At 36.7% G+C, this 25,381-nt stretch overlaps 1 protein-coding gene across 1 annotated transcript in view; it reads right to left on the reverse strand.

Moving 5' to 3' along the window:
- Positions 1-465: 465 nt before the first annotated feature.
- Positions 466-25,381, reverse strand: part of TACR3 (tachykinin receptor 3) — an 89,728-nt gene continuing 64,812 nt past the window's right edge. The window contains exons 4-5 of the mRNA XM_060654515.3: positions 7,420-7,616; positions 466-5,034 (exon numbers count right to left, since the gene is read on the reverse strand). Coding sequence (XP_060510498.1) covers positions 4,722-5,034; positions 7,420-7,616 — 510 coding nt within the window. The 3' untranslated portion in view covers positions 466-4,721. The remainder of the gene's footprint in view (positions 5,035-7,419; positions 7,617-25,381) is intronic.

A 25,381-nucleotide genomic window follows, 5' to 3' on the forward strand; every position in this document is an offset into this window, starting at 1 on the left:
GGCGTTGAGAGAGCAGTCTGTGGAGCTGCCCAGGAAGCCTACAAAGAAATTTTTCTGCATTCTCAGCTATCAGCTGGTGGGACTTAGGTTTTAAACTTGTCTGTTGTTGTTAGAGCCCTGAAGTCATGGCTCTACAATGCTATGTTATATACTCAACTTCATACTATTTCAGCTCCACATTCCAATTCACTTGCTCCTGATATCCACACCGAATATTTTTCTACATTTTGATAACTTTTCTTTCTATAGATTTTTTTTTCCTGTATCAAGTTAACTTAGGAAAGCTAGATATTTTTAATGAGAAAAGATAAGGAAGGATAGTTCTGAGGGTGAGTGTGTTCAGACAAGACAGGACCTTCCATAATATATGTTTTGCTAGCCAGTAGGAAAATATTAGGGCTGCTTTCATTTTTAATCCTATTTTTAATATTTTACAGAAAAAAAAGCAAAAGCAAATCTGTCAGATATTACCACATACACAAAGGGTATGAATATATTAAACCCTATTCAGTACAATTACCACAACTTAAAAATACTTTATTCACTAGTTACAAACTTTATATTCATTTATTTCTTATATACACAGAGTTTTCACCAAGCTATTTTACAACACACAATCACTGACCTTGTACAGAGAGCTGTTGTACTTTATTTTTCATTCCTGCTTGGCCCTAAGGGAAATTATTACAATATTATTCTACATGACCAGTGTCATGCTTCATTTCCTTAACTTTTGGAACACTGTTGGCAACTATTGGCACTATTGGGATCTCAACTTGTTACTGTTAAACCTGTGAGAAGTTGTAACTCTCCTGCGTTTGCATTTGATGGAATCATTTACCAGACACGAATCAGAGGTTTTCTGATGAAATTCTGCATCAACAAAATTCAAGTTCAGATTAGAGCTGGCCAGCATTGATTTCTCACATTTATTTTGTGCTTCTGAGGTTTGATACTAAGCTCCCTGGCATTCTTCCATGTGCTTTGTAAGAGTGGAGGTCACTTTGAAGTTGGTCAGATCTCTGCTGATAAGAGATTGGCAGGATCTGGAAAGGAATACAGATTTGGCTGCTGGGTCAGAAATGTCACCATCATGAAATTGGGAGATGGAATAATGCAGCAGCATACTAAGCTTACTAAAAAAATAAAAGCTGTTAGATAGGATTCTACAATAATCATGTTGCTTTAATTTTTTCCTATGCAAGTAATTTCAAAAACACTTTTTCCAGATGCAAAATAATGAAAATACAACATTAATTATTTATTTATTTTTGTCTTTTATAAGTATTTAAAATGATGCAAAGCTTCTTGATTCTCTCAGATTTTTCCCAAAATATTTTGTATTTTTCTGTCACTGATATAAATCCAAAATATCCTAGGATATTTTAACTATCTCCCTAGTATTTATAGCCAGTTTTTACCTTCAAACAATGAAAAAGATTTGCAGTGAATTTTAACCTCAGAAGGTAGAGTGAATTTTGGAGAGAAATTATTCCAAGCCCTGACAAATGTGAAAATATCAACATAGCTTTATTTAAAGTGACCTCTACTGAAAATTGCTTCCATGTGTATTATTGTATAATTGTCAGTGTCAGAATTCAGACAAAAGGGCTAAAATCTTCTCTCTTTCATACTGTTCTTGTTTTATAATTATTTTTTAAACTTTTGACCTTAAAAAGTTCCGCTTTATAAGTTTTCATTTAAGAGTCACAAACAGTGAGTAAATGATGTCAGTTTCCCCTTAAAAGTATTAGAAAGGTACTATCTGGACCTCAGGTATTTCTGTCACACTCAAAGGATGATACTTGCTACACCGAGCAACACCAAATCTACTGAAAAAGACCAAAAAACCAAAGCCAAACCAAACAAAACAAAACAGCAGATTGAAGGACTATTTTTCCTTAGATGTTTTAGCAAATTATACTAAGTGCTCCTACTATGTGTGAAGGCCAAGAGTTATGTTTTTCAACATATATTTGGTGGTAGCTGACTACAGTGAAACTGAAGGCCAAACTTCACATCCACATTCTGCAGCTAAAGATGGTCCTGTGTATCTAGAATGTTAATTAATGCTAGTCTCATAATCATTTGTAAGTTTAAGGAGATAATGTGTGCTTTAAAATATTAGACTTTTGTTGACACTTTGACATTGTATGATAAGCATTTACATGTTTTGGAATGAACATTTAAAAACATTATATTCAACAATGAGATACTAAATAATGAAAAATTTGCTTATTCAAAGCATGCACACAAGCTACATAGTGTATTGCACTGTTTGTGGCAACCCTGTAATAACCATTGACTATTTAAGCATTCAAGCTTGAATTTAGTTCTTTGAAGTTACATATATTGAGATGATTGTATTTGCATACTCGTGTCTTTATGTACGTGTGTCTGTTTATTGGTGTAATCAGAAGAAATCAGCTTACATACATGGTGGAGTTGTTTAGACTTTGAACACTTTGTAACAATCAAATATTTCTGGCTTTGGGTTCAAAACAGGAAAAAGGATTGGAAAATTTACTTTAGCGGTGGCAACAGACTGTGATTTCCTCTTGAATAATTGCTTTTATCTTGTTTTTCAAAACAATAGTTGATTCTATATTGATGGAGGTATAACAATCCAGTAAAGCATTACAGGTAATTATTTTAGCTGGATAGCTTTAAAAAAGACTAACTGAATATTTTAGACTTTCTGAAAAGTTTGTGTGGTACATCCACATTCTCAGAAGGTTTCTGCTTTTTTGAGGAAGATTGACAGTATCTTTAATTCAAGGAAAGATGATTTATAAGCACTGAGTTCTGGAAGATAAATTCTACACTTAAAGTAGATCTTATTTTGTTATGGCTCTCAGAAATATGTCAGTAAATTTTTGTTATAGTAAATAGATGCTTCCTCAGGACCATTAGCTCACTTCTTTCTAGGGGGCTTCTGAATTATTTAAATAGACAAAATACACCTCTCTGTGGAGTGGTGTATATCATACTCTTGTTTGCCTACTATTAGTTCACATACATCCAAAATATTGTCCTGCTTTCTATTCTAACAGTTGATTCACCTTTCTACATATGTTTATTAGTATATACAGGTAGTACATAGACTTTCTTTTCTAAGGATTTTCATTTGAGTATATCTTCTGATACTTTTCCCTAGTCCTTACACATTTTTCAATGGGAGGAGAGAGAGGATAAGGATGCTCCAAAATTGATAAAGTTGATGTCCAACTTCTTTGTTTCTCTTTGAGTTCTGGGGGAGAGACACTTCTTTGGTGCTGGTAGATATTCCTGTCTGCCATAATAATTATGAGTTTCTATCTTTAATTCTTGCCTACAAAAATTGGTAACCCAGTTTCAGAGACAATTGGGATTCTCCCCTTCATTAGAAGGCATCTTTAGTGTTTTATAATCTGCCTATTTTCTTTAAAAAAATTTTTTTAATGTTTCTTTATTTTTGAGAGAGAGACACACACAGAGCGAGAGCAGGAGAGGCGTAGAGAGAGAAAGAGAGAGAGAGAGGGAGACACAAAATCTGAAGTGGACTCCAGGCTCTGAGTTGTCAGCACAGAGCTTGATGCAGGGCTCAAACTCACGAACCATGAGATCATGACCTGAGCCGAAGTCAGATGCTTAACCGACTGAGCCACCCAGGCGCCCCTATAATCTGCCTATTTTCTAAAAATTTTTAAGTATTTGTGAAAAATAAAGAGGATCATAGGAATTTGCTTTGTCCTTTTAAGATACTAACTTTGACTATTTCTTAGCTTGGTATTTTAAAATATGTAACAGTCAAAAAGTAAAGGATTTTTTTTTCTTTTGATGCCACTTTCTCAGAAAAATAATAAAAAGAGTGACATGTACGTTGTATAATAATTTTACTAGATTTCCTTTCCAGTTACATTTCATGGAGAAAAATCTTTAAATCTTTAAAATTTTTCATTCTTCCAAATGAGTTCATTTGAGTAAAGATTTTCATTAATTCCTACTCTTTGAGGCTAATTTTCTTTTATTCTAATGAGAAAAATGAGTCATTTAACTTTTTTCTGTTTTATTAGATGAAAATGTTTAATTTATATAGATTTTGTTGTCACTCACCACAAAGCTTCTTTAATCTTTTGGAAAAATCATGTCACTTTAGTGTCACAAATACATATGCAATTTTAAAATTTCTTTTATTTTTAAAAAAGTTTATTTTGAGAGAGAGAGAAAAAAAAATCATGAGTGCAAGTGGGGGAGGAGCAGACAGAGGGGGAGAGAGAGAGAGAGAGAGAGAGAGAATCCTAAACAGTCTCCTCACTGTCCATGCATGGCCTGACTAGGGGCTTGAACTCACCAACAGTGAGATCATGACCTGAGCGGAAATCAAGAGTCTGATGCTTTAACCGACTGAGCCATCCAGGCACCCCTGTAATTGCAACTTTTAAATGAGAAAAATGGAACATTTTAGAAGTATTTTTCAGATCTATGTTAAGTTTGTTGCATGTAATAATTTGGAATTTTCAAAGCATAAATTAAGAGCCCATTTTATTTTTGAGGGGGTAAATCTCTTAATAGTGTCTTTGTTACATTTCTCTGCTACCTTTCTCAATTGAAGCATAGCTGCTCCAAAATTGCCCTCTGTTTCCAGAGAGTAGGTAAGACCGGACTGCTAAACAGGAGAATGGGGGCTTATGCTGGCACCATGATGCCCTAATGCTAGTCTTGCACTTCAGAAAATGGATTTAGGAATATTCATCCACAGAGGTATAGGGTGAACTTATGAAGCTTGACGTGGTGGAGGCAGATTTGGAATTCCTGCGGGAACAGCCACTGAAGCTTGGGTCTCTTGGGGTTGCTCTCTTCTTTCGACTGGCTTTGGAGTTGTCTGGGTCGCTGGGCTCAAACACCACTGTCACCGACTCCATCCTGGTCACCGTGTAAAGGCTGCTTTGCCGAGTCGGGTGAAACCTGGTGGTCTTGAGCTCCAGCTCATCATAGCTAGAAACTTCAATGAAAGGGCACCAGCGAAATGCTCTCTTGAAGCCAGCTCGAAATCTGAAGAGAAAGAAGCAGGCCACAGAGAGAAAAAGCCATGTTTTCAAGTGGAAATTTCCTTCAATTGTCACAGAAAACCCTATTTAAGGCAATTAAACACAATCAGTTTTTGAATTTGATTTTCTAGTCAAACTCTTAAAATGTATGCCGCACTATTGGTACTAATCTTTTAAGTTTTCTTCATGAATTGAGTCGTAACTTCCTATCAGTTAGAAGCAAGTCATTGAATAGTAAAGTTGTCCAGCATCAGGTAATCCATAATGCAAAGAAACAGTGTACATTTCTTCAGTAATTTTATACATCTGCATAAGTGTACTTGAATTAGGCTTGCCAGTTAAGGCACGTAAAAATGATGCATTTCAAAATAGCTTCTTTTAGAAATGATTATACATTTGTAAATTAAAGTCTCGTTTAATGTTAGAATTAATTACTAACCTTGATGGTTTTTATCTAATCATATATGAAAATACAAAATCCTTTGCTTTGTAAACCATTAAGTGAAGTTGATGAAAAACAGATGTACTGCTTGTGGGGTGGCTTGAATTGATATATGGTTTATGCAGTTAATGAAAGAAAAGAATTAAGTAATTAACAAACGTAAAGCACTGCATAGTGGAGGCCAACTGGAAAGAGAGCCTCGGATTTAGCTTATAGTTACTTACATGAAGTTCTGTTTCTAGTTGTGCTCAAAACACATTGGTTTATTTTTTTTTTTTTTAATTTTTAAATGTTTATTTATTTATTTTTGAAAAAGAGAGAGAGAGAGAGACAGAGGAAGAGAGAGCACACAAGCAGGGGAGGGGCAGAGATAGGGAGACACAGAATCTGAAGCAGACTTCAGGCTGTGAGCTGTCAGTACAGAGCCCGACACGGGGCTGAAACCCGCGAACTGTGAGATTATGTCCCCAGTCAAGGTCAGACACTTAACTGACTGAGCCACCCAGGTGCCCCAGAACACACTGGTTTATTAAGGGAATTATCAATGTTCTGAAATGTAACCATGCTCTTCCATGTTCTGACCATTACAACCAAGATGATTTTATCTGGAAACCACATTTTATGATTCTTTCCAGTCTTAAATCTGACTACAGTCAAATACTGCTTTTTAAAAAGTTTACTTTAAAAGTAGCTTTTCCTGGGGTGCCTGGGTGGCTCAGTCGGTTGAGCGTCCGACTTCGGCTTAGGTCATGATCTCACAGTCAGTGGATTCGAGCCCCGCATCAGGCTCTGTGCTGACAGCTCAGAGCCTGGAGCCTGCTTCGGATTCTGTGTCTCCCTCTCTCTCTGCCCCTCCCCCACTCATGCTCTGCCTCTCTCTCTCTCTGTCAAAAATAAATAAACATTAAACAAATATTTTTTTTAAGTAGATTTTCCTTAGCATCTGGGTGGCTCAGTAGGTTAAGCGACCAACTCTCCGTTTCGGCTCAGGTCATGATCTCACAGTTTTGTGAGTTTGAGCCCTGCATTGGGCTCTGTGCTGGCAGTGCCTAGCCTGCTTGGGATTCTCTCTCTTTCTCTCTCTCTCTCTGCCCCTCCCCTGCTCATGCTCTCTCTGTCTCTTTCAAAATAAACTTCTTAGAAAAAATTGAAAGTAGCTTTTCCCTGGCCACCTCAATTTCTTCAGAACTCATTTCCATGGAGGCTGCACCCTCTCTTACTCACTGACCTCATTATATAGGAAGGAGGGTTGGAATTCTCCTTGCCCTGACTGTTGCTTCTAGAACCCTCACAGCAACATCTTCTATTTTGAAATGTATTTACAAAACATCCTTCTTAATAGAGTCCACTCACATATGCCATCATCTTTTCATCTTGTAGAAATTATCCGTACATTTCTATGAATTATCTTCATTTCTTTGAACTTGGCATTTTTTTTTCCTGTGCAGACAAAATTCTGATGGGTTTGGAGGCAGAAATAAAAATTTCCCAGTTAGAACTTGTAAGCATATTGTTTTGAGAATGTAATGGTTAAGGTGGGATACTTCATAAAGTAGGAGGAAGTCTAGAAAAAAAAAACCACGCTCTGTACTCCTGTCAGTGAATTTTTCAATTTTCCCTTCTTTTTGCATTAAAAATTCTTTTTAATATTTCTTTATTTTTGAGAGAGAGAGACACAGAGCACAGATGGGGAAGGGGCAGAGAGAGAGGGAGACACAGAATCATAAGCAGGCTTCAGGCTCTGAACTGTTAGTGCAGAGCCTGATGCAGGACTCGAACCCACGAACTGTGAGATCATGATGTGAGCCAAAGTCGGATGCTTAACCAACTGAACCACCCCGGCACCCCTTACTTTTGCATTTTTAATGCAAAAGGGGGAACAACATTATATGCTTTCAGCTAAGCCAGGAGTGACAAGAAACTTGCATTTAGTAATTTTGTTTTTACCTTTTATTCAAACAGCAGTAGATGATGGGGTTGTACATGGTGGAGCTCATTGCCAGCCAAAAACTAGCCAGATAGACCTGCTGGATGTATTTCCATCTGTTCAGCTGTTGATAGATTGCTGTGAGGATGAAGTAAATATGATAAGGCAGCCAGCAGATGGCAAATGTCACCACGACAATTATCATCATTTTTACAACCTAAAAGGAAAGAAGTAAAGAGGTCAGTTTTGGAAAATTCAAAAGTCATTAAATGTACTGCAAATCATATTTTTCTGCCAATATAGTTAAATATGTGGCATGCTTAAGGCTTAGTATTAGAAAAGTAAGAGGTAATACAGGGACAGCTGCCTAAGGTAAGCCTCAAGAAAGCATGCTAATGTCACTAATCCTTCTTTACCTAGCCCACATGAATGGGTGGCACTAACTCAAACAGAAACAAATGTATCTTAACTGGCATGAAGACAATAAGTGTTCACAAAAATCCAAAGAGCTTCGGGGAGAGAGGAGCAAGATTTGGCTGTGCTAGCCTGCACAGTAAAATAGCAGAGATATTATACCTAGACAAACTGCTGCATCACTGGGGATAATTTAGGCTGTTAGGGCTGGGCTGGTTCCTCAGTATTTATTATAGCCTGACCATAGTGAAGACTATTTGGTTTTCTTTACTCTCATACCATGCTCATGAGGCAACCTTCTGAATATTAATATGGTATCTCTTATAATCTGATATTGGGGAAGCTTTCTCTGCATAGTGATGATGAATATTCACATTAGTCTGAGGAAATATCATTAACTTTAAATTTGTAAATAGGCAATCATCTGGCTTATACATTCATTAGGTCTTTTGGTAAGCATGAATCATTTCCTCGGTTTCCACACCTCTGAAACAAAATATTCTAGAAAGCCCTGGCCGCAGAAGAATATCAACCTGTATTTCTCTACCTCTAGGCCTTAAGTTCCTAAATGGCAAAAAGAATGTCTTAATTATCTTAATATCCCCAGCATCTAGCACAATCCCAAGTATATAGCTGAACATAAACAATTAGATATAGAATGAACGAAAAATGAATGACAGTGTACAATTTGCAATAGTGGGTTGAATGAGAGGATGTTTTATGTGTCCCTAAATAAAATAAAATCTGTGCATTGTCTGTGACTATAAGAAAGGTAAACTCAAAGTAGCTTGGCTTTGTGTGGAAAAGGAAATAATACTACTATCCTATGATGACCTCATTTAACATTTCTCATTAGCAATCTATCTACTAAATTTGTTCATACTTCTTTTGGCAATATGGAAATAGTAAAATGTTTAGAATAATATATGCTAAATAAACTAACTTGGGAGCTTACCCATAATAGATCAGAACACAGATCAGAGAAAGTCTTGACATAAATGACCTATGGGGCATCTTAGAACTATGGAAACACACTATTTATGACCTGGGCTTGTCATTTCTCTGCAAGTTAGGGATTCAGATGAAATGTTGGCAAAGTTAAGAGTCAGGAGAGATTCTAGAACAAGGCAAATCATGAAGTGGATCACTGTGGAAGGCAAAGCTTTCCTAAGGGTCTCATCCCTCTAACATCCATGTGACTAGCATTGATCTGATGGACACTGGTCATCAAAGCTGAAGATCCAGGTCAATAGCTCACAGAATGTCATCACTGGCTGCACTACCTAAAGCCTTTTTTCTCAGTGCTCTTTAAACTGCATTTCCACCACCCCCCCCGCCCCCGCCAGAAAGCTCTGTTCAGATTTATGCATTTATCTCTCCTCTTTCTCATTCATGGATTTGTGGCATACAAGTTAAGAGTTATATTTTATTACAATTCACACTTATACAATGTTTCACATATTTAACAACTTATTAGTTGGTTTTCAATGTGTTTTAAGAAACTGAGGCAAAGACCAAGAGTTTTGACTGCTGTAGTTCATGCAACTAGGCTAGATTTTATTTATTTTTTAATTTTTTAAGTATATATTTTTTATTTTTTTACTTCAAGAGAGGGAATGGGAGGGGCAGAGAGAGGGAGGGGGAGAATCCCAAGCAGGCTCCGTGCTGTCACTGTAGAGCCCGATGCTGGGCTCGAACTCATGAACTGTGAGGTCATGACCTGAGCCGAAATCAAGAGTCAACCAACTCAGTCAACCAACTGAGCCTCCCAGGTGCCCCTAGGCTAGAGTTTTAAAACTAAGATTTTTAATTCTTTTTTCCCCCTTGCCTACAGTTAACATTTATTGAGTGTCTGGTAGGTCTCAAAAACAGTATAGAGAAAAATAATGAATAGAGGACTATTCCTTATCTTGAAGAAGCTTACAATATAATGAAAAAAATGTAAATTAAAAAATCCATGGAAATGTGAATATAAAGATGTATATAAAATTGAAATAATATTTATAAGAAGTTACTAGTTTATTTTAAGCAAGAATGACACAGTGCATGGTAACTGTAGTCTCAGGGGATGTAAGAGGAGTGAAACGAGTTCTATTGCCTTTTTATCTTGAACATATGAACATCATACTATTCCTTGAACATGATAGGCAAGCTCCTGCCCAAAAGTATTCTCCCTCCAGAACATTCTTCCCGTGATTATTCCCGCTGGTAACACCCTCATCTCCTTCACGCCTTGGTACAGCTGTCACTTTCTCTGCTACTCCTATTCTGACCGACCTGTTTAAAATTGCAGTCTGCCTTTCCAGTTCCCAACCCCTTAGCTTGCTCTTTCTTTTCAGTTTTTTATGTTTATTCTTTACTTTCTGTCTCCTCATGCTAGAATATAAAAGGGCAAGAATTTTCTTCTTACTTTGTTTGTTGATGCATTTCAGGCACATAGGCTGGACTTCACATATAATCAGCTCAAAAATTTTTTAAATTAATGAATGAAAATGAATACAAAATGAAAGAAACTAAAGGACATGTAGTTGGTTAAGAGATGTCCATAATTTTATTCAGTCATTGATTACTGGTATCATTTGTCCTCCAAGTTTAAAATGGGCATGCATATATAAAATGAGCATGACATTTTATTGCTGTTTCATATTTCTAGGCAAACAAATTCAAGAGTACGAGCATACAAACAATATAACCAATATATTATTTGGGGTGCATGAAAGCATTAAATTTTATTCTGAATAAGTGTTAAGGGCAAAAAAAAATCTGTAACAATGTGAACAAGGTACAGTCTACTATGTTAAATATGGTATGAACAAATATGCATAAACACTTCTTTGAATGCTTTTTTGCAGGCTGACCACAAACTCCCTATGCATGAAATTGTTTTCCAATAATAGTTAAAGACCTACAAAGGCTATCAGAGTCTTTTACATGACTTCCAACCACGTGGAAGAAGTCCATAATGGGGGAAAATTAAAGTGTAAGTGGAGAATTAAATGAAAATGCCTCTGGAAGAGAAGTTTCAGATAACTTCTAATTCACATATATAGAGCCTTATGGACCTTGATATAAAACATTTCAAAACTTATTTGACAATGTTTAGGAAAAATCTAAAAGACCCTAAAAGAAAAGATCTTTCACAGTGAAACACGGCTATAATATACTTCATTCATTTATTTCTATAAAATACATTTTGACTGTTAGCTTCAGTCTCTGCTCACAAAACCTTGTGAAATTATTTCTGATATCAAACTTTCAGGACCCAGGTTTAATGTAAATGCAAAAGTGGGGTCTTGGGTGGGAGTAATTGCATTACTTTGTGAAGTGCCAAAGTCATGAAATTGTAATCCTACTCTTTAAATTGCTAAGGAAAAGAACACTTTGAAACACAAACCATGAGCAGTGACAGCTGTGCACATGCTGTGAGCAGTTCCCCTGTGTCTCATGGCTGGACAATGGCACTAGCACATAAATACTAGGCGGGAAAGGCATTCAGTTGGTAGACTTCCTAAAAATCCTGAAATTTTTAGGCAAGATAAAGAGACTGAAATTTAGATGATTCAAATCTTTCATCATGTCCTAACAAATTTTGTTGTGACTTGATAAAAACATTGATTGATGTTGAGTATTTCATGAATCTGAGACATGCGCCTGCCTCTGAGACAAGGGGATTTGTTTTCCATGGCAACATGGACAGTTGTGGCTACCCACCACTGTCCTTGGCACAGACATTTCCTAGCAGGAGGAAGAAGGGAGGTGTGACAAGCAAACATAGGCAGGATGGAAATGCATGTCTTGGTTAGTGAAAATGAGCTTTGGGCACCTTTTCTTAGTGTATCAAAGGGGAAAAAAAATCTTTGATTTTTGTATCCTGTACAGGTTAGACTGGAATGCCTGCAGCTGTTCTTATCTTTCATATTAAATTAGTGTAGTGTGGATGATTTTGAGGTTTAGGTCATAAAAGAAAAAACGTAAGTCTAGGAAATGAAATAAAATACTGCCAACCGTAAAAAAAATCTAGGAGTCATATTCTTCAGTGCAGGATTTATTCTTTATAAATGTCCGAACTGGAAATTACCAACTCCATGTGAGAGCAAGCTTCTTGTTTTGATTAGAACCTCTTCAGAACGTGCATTCTGGAGGACCATCCCATGGATCACACCCTAACACTGGCCCATGCCTTTTGTCTGCGCAAATGTTCTTAAATGGACCATTATATTTCTTTAAGTCAAAATTTCAGGCCTGTTCATTCTAATCACACATTAGCAAATTAAAATGATATTCTCAGGAGCAAGATATGGAAAATATTTCAATAACAGCATCAAAATTTAAGGTACCATTTCATGGGCTACTTAGGCTGAGCTTTTGCTACTTCTGTTTCAAAGATTAGTCTTAAAAAGTTCAGTCTCAAGTGAGAAAATAAGAACTAAGCAATGATAGCTGTGAAAAAAGTGCAGGGTGCTCCAGAAGCCGAGGTGAATTTTGCTAGCATGAGAATGGATGAGAATATGGGCATACTGGGTAAGTGCCATTCAAGAAATGTGACACTTGTGCCAACTCCAAGTAACATGTGCATGCAATTAACGTTAACTTAGAGTAATGCCTATAAGAAATTATGTCAAGGGGATATGTTTAGAACTTTTTATCCAAAAACAGCAGAATACACATTCTTCTCAAGTGCACATGGAACATTCTCCAAGACAGATCATATGATGGGTAGCCCTCAATAAATATAAAAGAATTGATATCATACCATGCATATTTTCAGATCACAATGCTATGAAACTTGAAATCAACCACAAGAAAAAATTTGGAAAGTCTCCAAATGCATGGAGGTTAAAGAACACCCTACTAAAAAAAAATGATTGGGTCAACCAGGCAATTAAAGAATAAATTTAAAAATATATGGAAGCAAATGAAAATGAAAACATGACAGTCCAAACCCTTAGAGATGCAGCAAAGACAGTCCTAAGGGGGAAAATACATTGCAATCCAGACCTATCTCAAGAAATAAGAAAAATCACAAATGCAAAATCTAACTGCACGCTTCAAAGAACTAGAAGCAGAACAACAAAGAAACCCCAAATCCAGCAGAGGAAGAGAAATAATAAAGATTAGAGTAGAAATAAACAATATAGAATTCTCCCCACCCTGCCTAAAAAAGAAACAAAAACAAAAACAAAACCAACCTACCAACCAAACAAAAAACCCCCCAGTAGAACAGATCAATGAATCTAAGAGCTGGTCTTTTGAAAAACTAAACAAAATTGATAAACCCCCAGCCAGACCTCTCAAAAAGAAAAGAGGGAGAATAGACAGATAAAAATCATGAATGAAAGTGGAGAGATCACAACCAACACCACAGAAATACAAACAATTATTAGAGAATACTATGAAAAATTATATACCAACAAATTAGACAACCTGGAAGAAATGGACAAATTCCTAGACACCCACACACTACCAAAACACAAATGGGAAGAAATAGAAAATTTGAAAATGACCCATAACCAGCAAAGAAATAGAATTTGTTATCAAAAATCTCCCAACAAATAGGGGCACCTGGGTGCCTCAGTTGGTTAAGCGTTTGACTTCAGCTCAGGTCATGATCTCATAGTTTGTAGGTTCAAGCCCTGCATCAGGCTCTGTGCTGACAGCTCAGAGCCTGGAGCCTGCTTCAGATTCTGTGTCTCCCTCTCCCTTTGTCCCACCACCTCTCATGCTCTATCTCTCTCTCTGTCAAAAATAAATGAATATTTTAAAAAATTTAAAAAAAATCTCCCAACAAATAAAAGTCCTGGGCCAGATGGCTTCCTAGGGGAATTCTACAAGACATTTAAAGCAGAGTTAATACCTAACCTTCTTCAACTGCTCCAAAAAATAGAAATGGAAGGAAAGCTTCCAGACTCATTCTATGAAGCTAGCATTACCTTGATTCCCAAACCAGACTCCACTAAAAAGGAGAATTACAGGCCAATATCCCTGATGAACATGCATGCAAAAATTCTCAACAAGATACTAGCAAATTGAATTCAACAGTATGTTAAAAGAATTATTCACCATGATCAAGTGGGATTCATTCCTGGACTGTAGGGCTGGTTCAATACTTGCAAATCGATCAATGTGATGCATCATATTAATAAAAGAAAGGATAAGAAACATATGATCCTGTCAATAGATGCAGAAAAGGCATTTGACAAAATACAGCATCCTTTCTTAATAAAATCCCTCAAGAAAGTTGGGATCGAAGGAACATATCTTAACATCATAGAAACCACATATGAAAAGCCCACAGCTAATATCATCCTCAATGGGGAAAAACTGAGAGCTTTCCCCCTGAGATCAGGAACACAACAGACATGTCCACTCTCACCAGTGTTGTTTAACATAGTATTGGGAGTCCTAGCTTCAGCAATCGGACAACAAAATGAAATAAAAAGCATCCAACTTGACAAAAAAGTCAAACTTTCACTTTTTGCGGATGACTTGATACTCTACATGGAAATCCCTAAAGACTCCACGAAAAATCTGCTAGAACTGATACATGAATTCAACAAGTCACAGGATACAAAAATCAATGTACAGAAATTGGTTGCATTTCTATACACCAATAATGAAGCAACAGAAAGAGAAATCAAGAAATTGGTCCCATTTGCAATTGCACCAAGAACCATAAAATACCTAGGAATAAACCTAACCAAAGATGTCAAAAATCTGTATGCTGAAAACTATAGAAAACTTATGAAAGAAATTGGAGAAGACACACACACAAAAAGGAAAGACATTCCATGCTCATGAATTGGAAGAAAAATATTGTTAAAATGTCAATACTACCCAAGGCAATCTACACATTCAATGCAATCCCAATTAAAATTGCACCCAATTAAATTTGCATTCTTCTCAAAGATAGAACAAACAATCCTAAAATTTATATGGAACCACAAAAGACCCCAAATAGCCAAAGTAATATCGAAAAAGAAAACCTCAGTGGGAGGCATTACAATCCTGGACTTTAACTTCTACTACAAAGCTGTAATCATCAAGACCGTACGGTATTGGCACAAAAACAGACACACAGACCAATGGAACAGAATACAGAACCCAGAATTGGACTCACAAATGTATGGCCAACTAATCTTTGACAAAGCAGGAAAGAGTATACAATAGAAAAAAAGACAGTCTCTTTAGCAAATGGTTCTGGGAGAACTGGACAGGAACATGCAGAAGAATGAAACCAGACCACTTTCTTACATCAAACATAAAACTAAACTCAAAATGGATGAAAGACCTAAATGTGAGACAGGAAACCATCAAAACCTTAGAGGAGAAAACAGGCAACAACTTCTTTGACCTCAGCCACAGCAACTTCTTACTCGACACGTCTCCAAAGGCAAGGGAAATAAAAGCAAAAATGAACTATTGGGACCTCAACAAGATAAAAAACTTCTGGCCTGCAAAGGAAATAATCGATAAAACTAAAAGACAACCGATAGAATGGGAGAAGACATTTGCAAATGACATATTGAATAAAGGGTTAGTATCCAAAATCTATAAAGAACTTACCAAACACAACACCAAAAAAACAAATAATCCAATGAAGAAATGGGCAGAAGACATAAATAGGCACTTTTCCAAAGAAGACATCCAGATGGCCCACAGACACATAAAAAGATGCTCAACATGACTCATCATCAGGGAAATACAAATCAAAACCATTTTGAGATACTGCCTCACACCAGTCAGAGTTGCTATAATTAAGAACTCAGGAAATAACAGATGTTGGTGAGGATGTGGAGAAATGGGAACCTTCCTGCACTGTTGGTGGGAATGCAAACTGGTGCAGCTGCTGTGAAAAACAGCGTGGAGGTTCCTCAAAAAATTATAAATAGTACTACCATACGACCCAGCAACAGCACTACTAGGAATTTATCCAAAGCATACAGGAGCACTGATTCATAGGGGCACTTGTACCCCAATGTTTATAGCAGTGCTTTCAACAATAGCCAAATCATGGAAAGAGTCCAAATGTCCATCAACTGATGAATGGATAAAGAAGATGTGGTTTATATACATAATGGAATACTACTGGGCAATGAGAAAGAATGAAATCCTGCCATTTGCAACAACATGGATGGAACTGGAGGGTATTATGCTAAGTGAAATAAGTCAGTTAGAAAAAAACAGATATCATATGTTTTCACTCATATATGGAACTTGAAAAACTTAACAGAAGACCATGGAGGAAGGGAAGGGGAAAAAATAGTTTCAAACAGAGAGGGTGGCAAACCCATAAGAGACTCTTAAATACAGAGAACAAACTAAAGGTTGAATGGGGGGGGTAGGCAGGGGAGAGGGGAAAATGAGTGATGGGCATTGAGAAGGGCACTTGTTGGGATGAGCACTGGGTGTTGTATGTAAGTGATGAATCACAGGAATCTACTCCCGAAACCAAGAGCACACAGTATACAATGTATGTTAGCTAACTTGACAATAAATTATATTAAAAAATAAAATAAAAAGAAAGAAATTATGTCAAGGGGTGCCTGGGTGGCTCAGTCAGTTGAGTATCAGACTCTTGATTTCAGCCCAGGTCATGATCTCCCATTTTGTGAGATTGAGCGCCATGATGGGCTCTATGCTGACAGTGTGGAGCCTCTTGGGATTTTCTCTCTCCCTTTCTCTGCCCCTTCCCCATGCGCATGCACTCTCTCTTTCAAAAATAGATAAACTTAAAAAAGTACGAAATTATGTCAAGCCTAACAAATGAAAAAGAAAACTATGTGTGTATGTGTACAAATATGGAAAACATTTCTGTCTATGTGTGTGCATGTGTGTGGTATTGTATTTGGACTCTACTTCTTTACGTGTTATTGGTCATGCTTCATTTTTAGTGTGTTTTCATTTTTTCCATTGGAAACTTAGACTTTGAGAACATTGTAAGACTTTAGGCTTATGACTATCTAAAGCCAAAGAAAATGATGCAGCCATAAAAGGGAAGATGAGATGAAATTAGAAAAGGAAGTACATTATAGCAAGAAGAATAAAGACTGATGTTATGGGATCCTGGTTAGAGATGAAAATGAATGGAGGCTTCTTATGGACCGAACTGTGATCCCCCATTTTTAAAAAATTTATAAGATTTATTTATTTATTTATTTATTGAGATATAATTGATATATACTGTGTATGTTTAAAATGTACAATGTGATGATTTGATGTATTGAGAGATGATTACCACAATAAGTTCTCTCTCCTCACACGTAGTTACTGTTTTTGTATTTTTGTGCCTGGTAAGTACATTTAAGATTTACTAGCAAATATATATATATATATATATATATATATATATATATATATATATATTTATATTTATATTTACTTGCAAATATATAACCCAGTATAGTTAGCTACAGTCACCATGCTTTACATTAGATCCTCAGGACATATTAATTTGGTAACTGGGTCAGTGGGAGACCTTCAGGAGAGGCATTCCCAGTTGCTTGTGGATGGGCCTCTGGTGGAGTCCATAATGGGTTAGTAGAATCCAAGTGCTTCTGATGATAGGTTCCGTTTACCCTGCTTGCTGTTTTCCCAATCACCCACCAGCTTCCTAGTCCTGCAGCTCATGACCCAGTTCTCTGGATGGAGAGAGAGAGACGTGGGCCTTTTCAGCAGCACCTGCAGAGCTGGGGTAGTGGATACTCACTCACTCACATGCTCTCATACCCCCTCAGGAGGAATCACCTGTGAGAAAGACTCTGTTGGCATTGGGCTGGGTCACTTTTAGGGAGAGGCAAATTTCTCTTAACTTACAGCCAAGGGAGCTATAGCCAAGTTCTCAAGGGTATAGAGATGTTTCTGGGTCTCTAGGTGAGACTTCGTTTCAGCCTCCTGGATGCAGGCCTGCCTTCTCAAAATGATTCTCCTCTTTCTTGGACTGCATCAGAATAATCAAGAGTGTCCTATTTGGATCCTTCAACTCCCCAAAAGGCACTTTTGCCTGTGGATAGATGCCAAATTGTTATTGAGTAAGGATATGACAAGACATGTCTTATTTGGTCATCTTGCTGATGTCACTTTTCAAAATTCCTGTTGAAGTCCTAATCCCCAGTATGTCAGCATGTGACTATATTTGTTGATAAAGTGTTTAAAGAGCTAAGTAAGTTAAATGAGTTCATTAGGTTGAGGGCTAAATCAGTATGACTGGTGTTCTTGAAAAAAGTGACTAGAACACTGACACACAGAGAGAAGACCATGGGAAGACAGAGGTTTGCAGCAGTCTGCAAACCAAGCACTGAAGCCTGAGAAGAAACCAACCTTGATGACACCTTCAACTCAGACTGCTCACCTCCAGAACTGTGAGAAAATGCATTTCTGTTGTTTAAGCCACCAGTCTATTGTATTTTGTTATGGCGGCCTGAAAAGACAATAATGGTGTTTGAAATGCTGAGGATGCTAGGTAATATGGCTTCATGCCAGCAAAATAGGAGGCAAAATACTATGCAGGGTCCCAGAAAATGGAGATTTCTAAAGAGGTTTGGATTGCTTGTAGAATTGCTTTTAGCAATATAGAATTCCTTTTAGCAATATTGCTTATAGCAATATAGCATATATAGCAAGATAGGCTACGATCTCTATTTACATCAGTTGATCCTCTCTTAGGTTATAGATGGTCTTCCTCATGAGCACTATTTTCCATGATAATTCCTTTGCAGCAGAAATAATGTCAAGCACATAGAAAGCTTGCTTGCTGAATGAGATGATAGATTTTTCTTGGTTTTTATACAATTCAAAATCCAATTGATTAAGGCAAACCTTCTTTGTTATCACACTTAGGTGTTCACCTTTGACGGAGCAGGGCCATTATGGCTTATAGGTTAGAGGAAGAGAATTAAAACAGAAAATAGCCAGAAAACAATTTCTATAGTTTGAAAAAACAGTAGAAGTAGATTTCTTTACCAGCATTTCATGGGTATCCAAATAATCAAGAGCAATTTTAACAAAAGCTTTTTTTAAAAATTTTTTAATGTTTATTTATTTTTGAGAGAGAGAGACAGAGTGCAAGCAGGGGAGGGGCAGAGATGATTACATTACAAAAATGTAATAAAAGTATACTGTTCACAACATATGGACAAAACACAAAAATACTAATTCATAATGGACTATGAGAAGGTGGTCTGATAACGAGAATAGAGTCTGAAATTCTTTGATCAGTATCTTGTGCTGTTACCTACCGAGAGGGGCTGGGTTGTTAACATTTTAACTGGAGTGCAGTAAAGAGCTCGTTCCTGACTCTGCATTTCAAATTTCTCCCTTATATAAAACTCTAGAAGATACCCCAGTATTTTCAAACTAAACTTGTGCTCTGCTTAATGACGTTTTCATCCTACCTTTCAAAACTTCTATTCCCTTATTACCTTCCTGCTCCAGTTTCTGTTGATACAGACTGTGTGCTACAGAATGCAATGCCCAGCACGAGTGCTGTAGAGTATGCATCAGCCAGGTAGTTCTAACACTCACTTTGAGACTCAACAAAGGAAAATCGTGCTGATAGCAACATTGTCCTTTGAGAGAGGCAAGGCCAGCAGATGCATTTGTGGGTAACACTGATGGATGACCCAGTGGAGTTGTGTTACAGGCTTAGTAACAGGCTTAGTGCTTTTTATACTCATTAAAAAAACAAAAAACAAAAAACCTTTCAAATGTATGAACTTATCATGATAAACCTTTGACCACATAGTTTCTTTATTTTATGAATAAGAGACTTAAAACCAAGGAGGTGGAGTGTTTTCTCAAGATCACAAAGACAGGTTCAGAGCTAGGACTCCTTGGTCTCTTAATTCTTCATTGGCTAAGGACTCATTTTGCATACATTCTGCTTCTCAAAACCTTTAGAAAAATAGCCCTTGCTTCTTTCTGCATTTACATGCTCAGGGAATGTGTAAGTAAAGGATAGTCAAACATCCATATTTTGCTGAGGATCTACCCACTTGAACTTAATATGAGATGAGATATTTTCCTAAAGCTAGAAGATGAAAGAGTGAGAAAAGAAGTTGGAATGGTGGAGTGGGCCGGGAACTAGAGGTTAGAATCCGGTTTGTCTAATGCAATGTGAATATGGACAGATTTATGTACACTAAAACTATGAAATAAGGATTCAGTACTACAAATGTTTTATGTGCTCATGTGGTACCATTTACTTCGATATATTTCATTTATGTAGAGCGTGTTTAAAGACAAATGGAAAAGAAGTATAAGTTCTTAACAATGCTGTATTCTTTACACCCCGTAGCCATAAAGTAGGTCTACTGAGAAGACTACTTTAGTCCCAAATAAATAGTTGCTGTTAGGATTGAAGACCCTTTGACATTCACAGAAGGGGAGAGAGTGAAGAGAATTTTTTCCTCAGTTACCTTCCCAGGGAAGTGAGTGTAAAAGAAAAAAACAACTGCAACCAGTTGCCATAGGGCAACTCCTTTTCTGTGCCAGGAATTTCTGGGGTAGATCTGGTATCTTGGGAGCATGCCTGGCCAGGAAAAAAGACTAGGCTGACATCATTTGCCAGACTGAGAGATTTTGTCTTCCTCTATATTGACATCACTTGTCCTTTTAAAAACACACTGTTACTAAGGGGTGCCTGGGTGAGTCAGTCAGTTAAGCATCCAACTTCACCTCAGGTCATGATCTTGCAGTTCATGAGTTCGAGCCCCATGTTGGGCTCTGTACTGACAGCTTAGAGCCTGGAGCCTGCTTTGGATTCTGTGTCTCCCTCCTCTCTGCCCCTAACCTGCTCGTATTCTGTCTCTGTCTCTCTCAAAAATAAATAACATTTTTAAAAATTAAAATCAAATAAAACACTGTTATTAATACGTTGTGGTCTGAAATGTTGATCCAGCCAGTGTTTTAAGATACTTTTGCAGTTGGCTTTTTATCTTGAAGGTGTGCACACTTTAATTGCTTTTTGAAACCGTATAAATCTAGAATGTTTAAAATTATGCTTTCCAATATCAAATCTAGTAGAAAATAAGATCAGCCACTGAAAATTAATATTTTTCTCTATAACATATGATAAACTAAGAAAGCATGGCTTATAAATAATGTTATTATCCTTATCTGTAGTTACCTTGAAATAAATCTTTGTGATTTGCACATGCTTATCACTTTGCCTAGAGTGCCCTGATCTGATACCTTTCCATGTAAACTTCTTTATCCATTTTTTAGGAGGTCACCTCAAGTTCACCTCTCTCAGTAGCTTCTCTCATTTCTTCATGCAAGTAGTGTTAGATGCTGTCTAATTGACTTAGCATATCATGCTTATATCTTATAACACAGATACATGTATACAGTCAAGCATGCTTCTGTTTCCTTCAGTCCAGATATGGGCATATGCATTATAATTCTTTGTGTCTCCAGAACCTAGAATAGTTCTTGACATTGAATAATTACCTGTTGACTGAAGTTACCTGGTTTTCCCACTCATTTTATAAACACTTTAATTGTAAGAAGCATCATTTATCTTTGTTTTACCAGTGTTTTGCCCTATTATGCATGTAATAAGATTTCAAAAATATGTATTTTTGAACATGGAAGGAAGAATTTCATTTTCTTTTTTCCCCCTTATGCTGTGCTTTTTATTCCCGTGCCCTATGCTTTCCATAACTGGAAGCCTGTATCTCCCTCTCCCCTTAACCCAGTTGCCCATGTCCTCCTTCCCTCCCCTCTGACAACCATCGGTTTGTCCTTTGTAATTATAGGTCTAATTCTGCTTCAAAAATATTATTTAAGTGAATAAAACAAAAATGCATTTAAATATCTTATATCTAAATTAAAATAATTATTATTGCCCCTGAATTTTGTGTTTAGCAAGATATTTGAAAAGAATAGCTATTTGAACCATGTGATGGCACAGCCTTCAGAAGGAAGTCAATTATTTTTGCTTATCTAATTTATTGTACACTTAGATTATGAATGTTGTACAACAATGCCATTTTTCTAAAGAAACCAAGGCCCCAGACTCTAGAGATACAGTGCTAAATTAAAAAAGAAAAAAAAGTGGGGCGCCTGGGTGGCTCAGTCGGTTGAGCATCGGACTTCAGCTCAGGTCATGATCTCACAGTCTGTGAGTTAGAGCCCCACGTCAGGCTCTGTGCTGACAGCTCAGAGCCTGGAGCCTGCTTAGGATTCTGTGTCTCCCTCTCTCTCTGCCCCTACCCTGCTCATGCTCTGTCTCTCTCTGTCTCAAAAATAAAGAAAATAAAATAATTTAAAAAAAAGAGAAAAAAGTTATCTATTTCCCTACCATTTACATCCTATTAATGAGACATTTATTAAACAGTAAATATAAAAATACTGTGAAATTACAAATTATGATAAGTTCTATAGAAAAAAAACCAATCAGGGGCACCTGGGTGGCTCAGTCAGTTAAACGTCTGACCTTAGCTCAGGTCATGGTCTTGCCGTTCTCGAATTTGAGCCTCACGTTGGGCTCTGTGCTGACAGCTCAGAGACTGGAGCCTGTTTCAGATTCTGTGTCTCCCTCTCTCTCTGTCCTTCCCCTGCTTGCACGCTTTTGCTCTCCCTATCTTTCTCAAAAATAAATAAACATTAAAACAATTTAAAAAAAAGAAAAAATAATCATGTCTAGATTTGTAGAATACTATGGAAGGTCTACTTGAGGAAGCACTATTTAAGCTGAAACCCAGAGGATGTACAGACAGATGAATAAAGGGCACATCATTTTAGGCCCTGATAATAGACTGTAAAGACCAAAACATGGTAGAAAGCTTGATGTGTTCAAACAACTAAGAGCCAGTGTGACTGGAACATGGTGTGTGATGGCAAAGTGGTACAGAACGAGGTTGGCAGAGTAAGTGACAGCAAGGTCATGTAGGACCATATAGCTTATTTTCAGGATTTGCGATTTCCTTTATTTATTTTTTGCAATTTCCTTTATTTATTTTCTTAATAATATTGGGAAGCTACTGAAAAATTGCAAGCTGATAGTGAGTTGATTTACATTTTAATGTTTATTTATTTATTTTGAGAGAGAGAGAGAGACAGTGCTCTGGGGCTTGCATGAGTGGGGGAGGGGTAGAGAGAGAAAGAAGGAGAGAATCTCAAGCAGGCTCCACACGTACAGCTTGGAGCTGAGTTGATTTATATTTTAAAAACACCCATTTGTAATATACAACATAGTGGCTATAGTTACTAACACTGTATTGTATACTGAAAGATGCTAAAGGAGTAGGTTTTAAAAGTAATCACAAGAAAATAAAGTATTTTTTTACAAGAAAAGAACTTTTAACTATATGTGGTGATAGATGATAACCACACTTAATGTAGTGATCATTTTGTAATACATACAAATGCCAAATCATTATGCTGTACACTTGAAACTAATAGAATGTTATATGTAAATTATATCTCATTAAAAACTCATTGTGGCTGCTGAGTGAAGAATGAATTTGGTGTGAACAAATGCAGACCTGCAGAAGTGAGTGGGAGAGACTGCTGTGGTAGACTTGCTGGCCATGATAGAATCTTGGAGAATTATTTCGATGGACACAGAGAAAAGTACAGAGATCGGAGATATCTTAGGGAGGAAAACCATTAGGATTTAGTAGTGGATCAGGTGAGGGCGAGAGAGCAAGGAGGAGGGCAGTTTAAGAATCACTCTTCTTAGGAATTAGTATCTGGGTAAATGGAGGTGTCATGCACTGGTATTTGGAAAAGTCAGACATGGAGACTCAGAGATCAGTTGTGTATCTTATATTTTTAAATACCTGAGAAATACTCAAAGCAAGGACATCAAGTATATAACTGATCACATAAACTTAGAGTTCATAGAAGTAGTATTGATTTATAATATGCACTTCAGAGTCAGTGATCTATAGGTGATATTTAATGTCATGGGAATGAATGAACATAGGAATGAATATAGGAATATAAGAATGAATGAATTATATATATTAAACATATTCATATATATGAATTAATTATATATGTGTGTAAATATATATGTAAATATATATATTTCCTGTTGGTTCTGTTTCTCTGGAGAACACTACTACAACTATGACATCCACTGTGCTGCACAGCTCCCTAGTATATACTACATATTTCCATATTTTTGGCTTTCCTAGAAGCAGCCAATTTCTAAGCATTTTCATATAAAAATGTATTTGATCTAAGAGAGAATACATTTTTTTTCCTGATTATCCAACCATTTGTAATCAGTTTAGCTAATGGCATTATGGCATTGCTTCATACTTAATTAATTATTTCTGCAAATATATTGAACACTTTATATGTGTGGTCTTGGTTCACACAGTGAGGAAGGCTGAGTAATGCCATGATTGCCATGTGCAGGCTGGAGACCCAGGAAAGCTGGTGGAGAAAACTGATGTCTCAGGTGGTTAGGCAGAGAAAAATTCAACTATCCTCTGTTTTTTGTTTTTGTTTTTTCCAGACTCTCAACAGATTGGATATTCACCTACACTGGGGTGGGCCATCTGCTTTACTCAGTCCACCAATTCAAATGCTAATTTATTCCAGAAACACCCTCAGAGACACACCCAGATATGTTTAAGTAGATCTCTGGGCATCCTGTGGCCCTGTCAAGTTGATGCATTAAATTGACCATTACAGTAGCATAGCCTTCATATGCTCTTGGATTTGACTTTGATATGCCACAAATAGAGTAAGTTAGATACATGTCTGTGTTGTTCACTGCATTTTATTTCAATGGTGGCTACAGAAACTATTTCCACACATGAACTTATTTTTGTAGAATGTGATCTTGTGTCAGGATAGATTTATTTACACCCTAAGGCAAATATAAGTCAATAGAAGCTTGTGCTTTTGTTCTTTAATAGCAGCAATGGTAAAAAAAAAAAAAAAAGAAAAGAAAAAAGAAAAGGAAAGAAAAGAAAAAAGAAATGACTTTCCTTTGTAAGTAATTAACTCAAAAATGTAACAACATGTTGTACTTTTGGTTTTATAAGACAGTTTAGGAAAGAGGATAATACATACATACATACATACATAAGTACATATATACATACATATCTCAAAAGATAAAAGTAAAGGACAAACAGTTGTCTCCTAAGTTGAAGGGAAACTAAAATTTGTTGAGAAATTGTTATCTGAAAAGCCTACGCTACATGCACTGTGTGAGTTACTTCAGTTTCACTAATGCCAATTGGTACATATGGGAGGTGCCTGGCAGTGTTTTAATTACAGTTAAATGTCAAGTAGATATGCATTTCTTCTCTAACAGGGAGTATTGTCAAGAAGTAGAAGAAGCTGATTCTGGAGATAAAGATAAATAAAACATTCTTTTTTTTTTTTTTTTTTAAGTTTATTTATTTTGAGAGAGAGAGAGTGGGGGAGGGACAGAGAGAGAAAGAGAGAGAATCCCAAGCAGGTTCCACACTTTCAGTGCAGAGCTCAACGTGGGACTTGAACTCATGAACCATGAGAACATGACCTGAGCCGAAACCAAGAGTATGACACTCAACTGACAGACCCCAGGCACCCCAATAAAACATTCTTGTATACAGTAAGTTC

The sequence above is a fragment of the Panthera onca genome, chromosome B1 (genome assembly GCF_046562875.1).
Source record: "Panthera onca isolate mPanOnc1 chromosome B1, mPanOnc1 haplotype 2, whole genome shotgun sequence".
Classification (NCBI taxonomy): Eukaryota; Metazoa; Chordata; class Mammalia; order Carnivora; family Felidae; genus Panthera; species Panthera onca.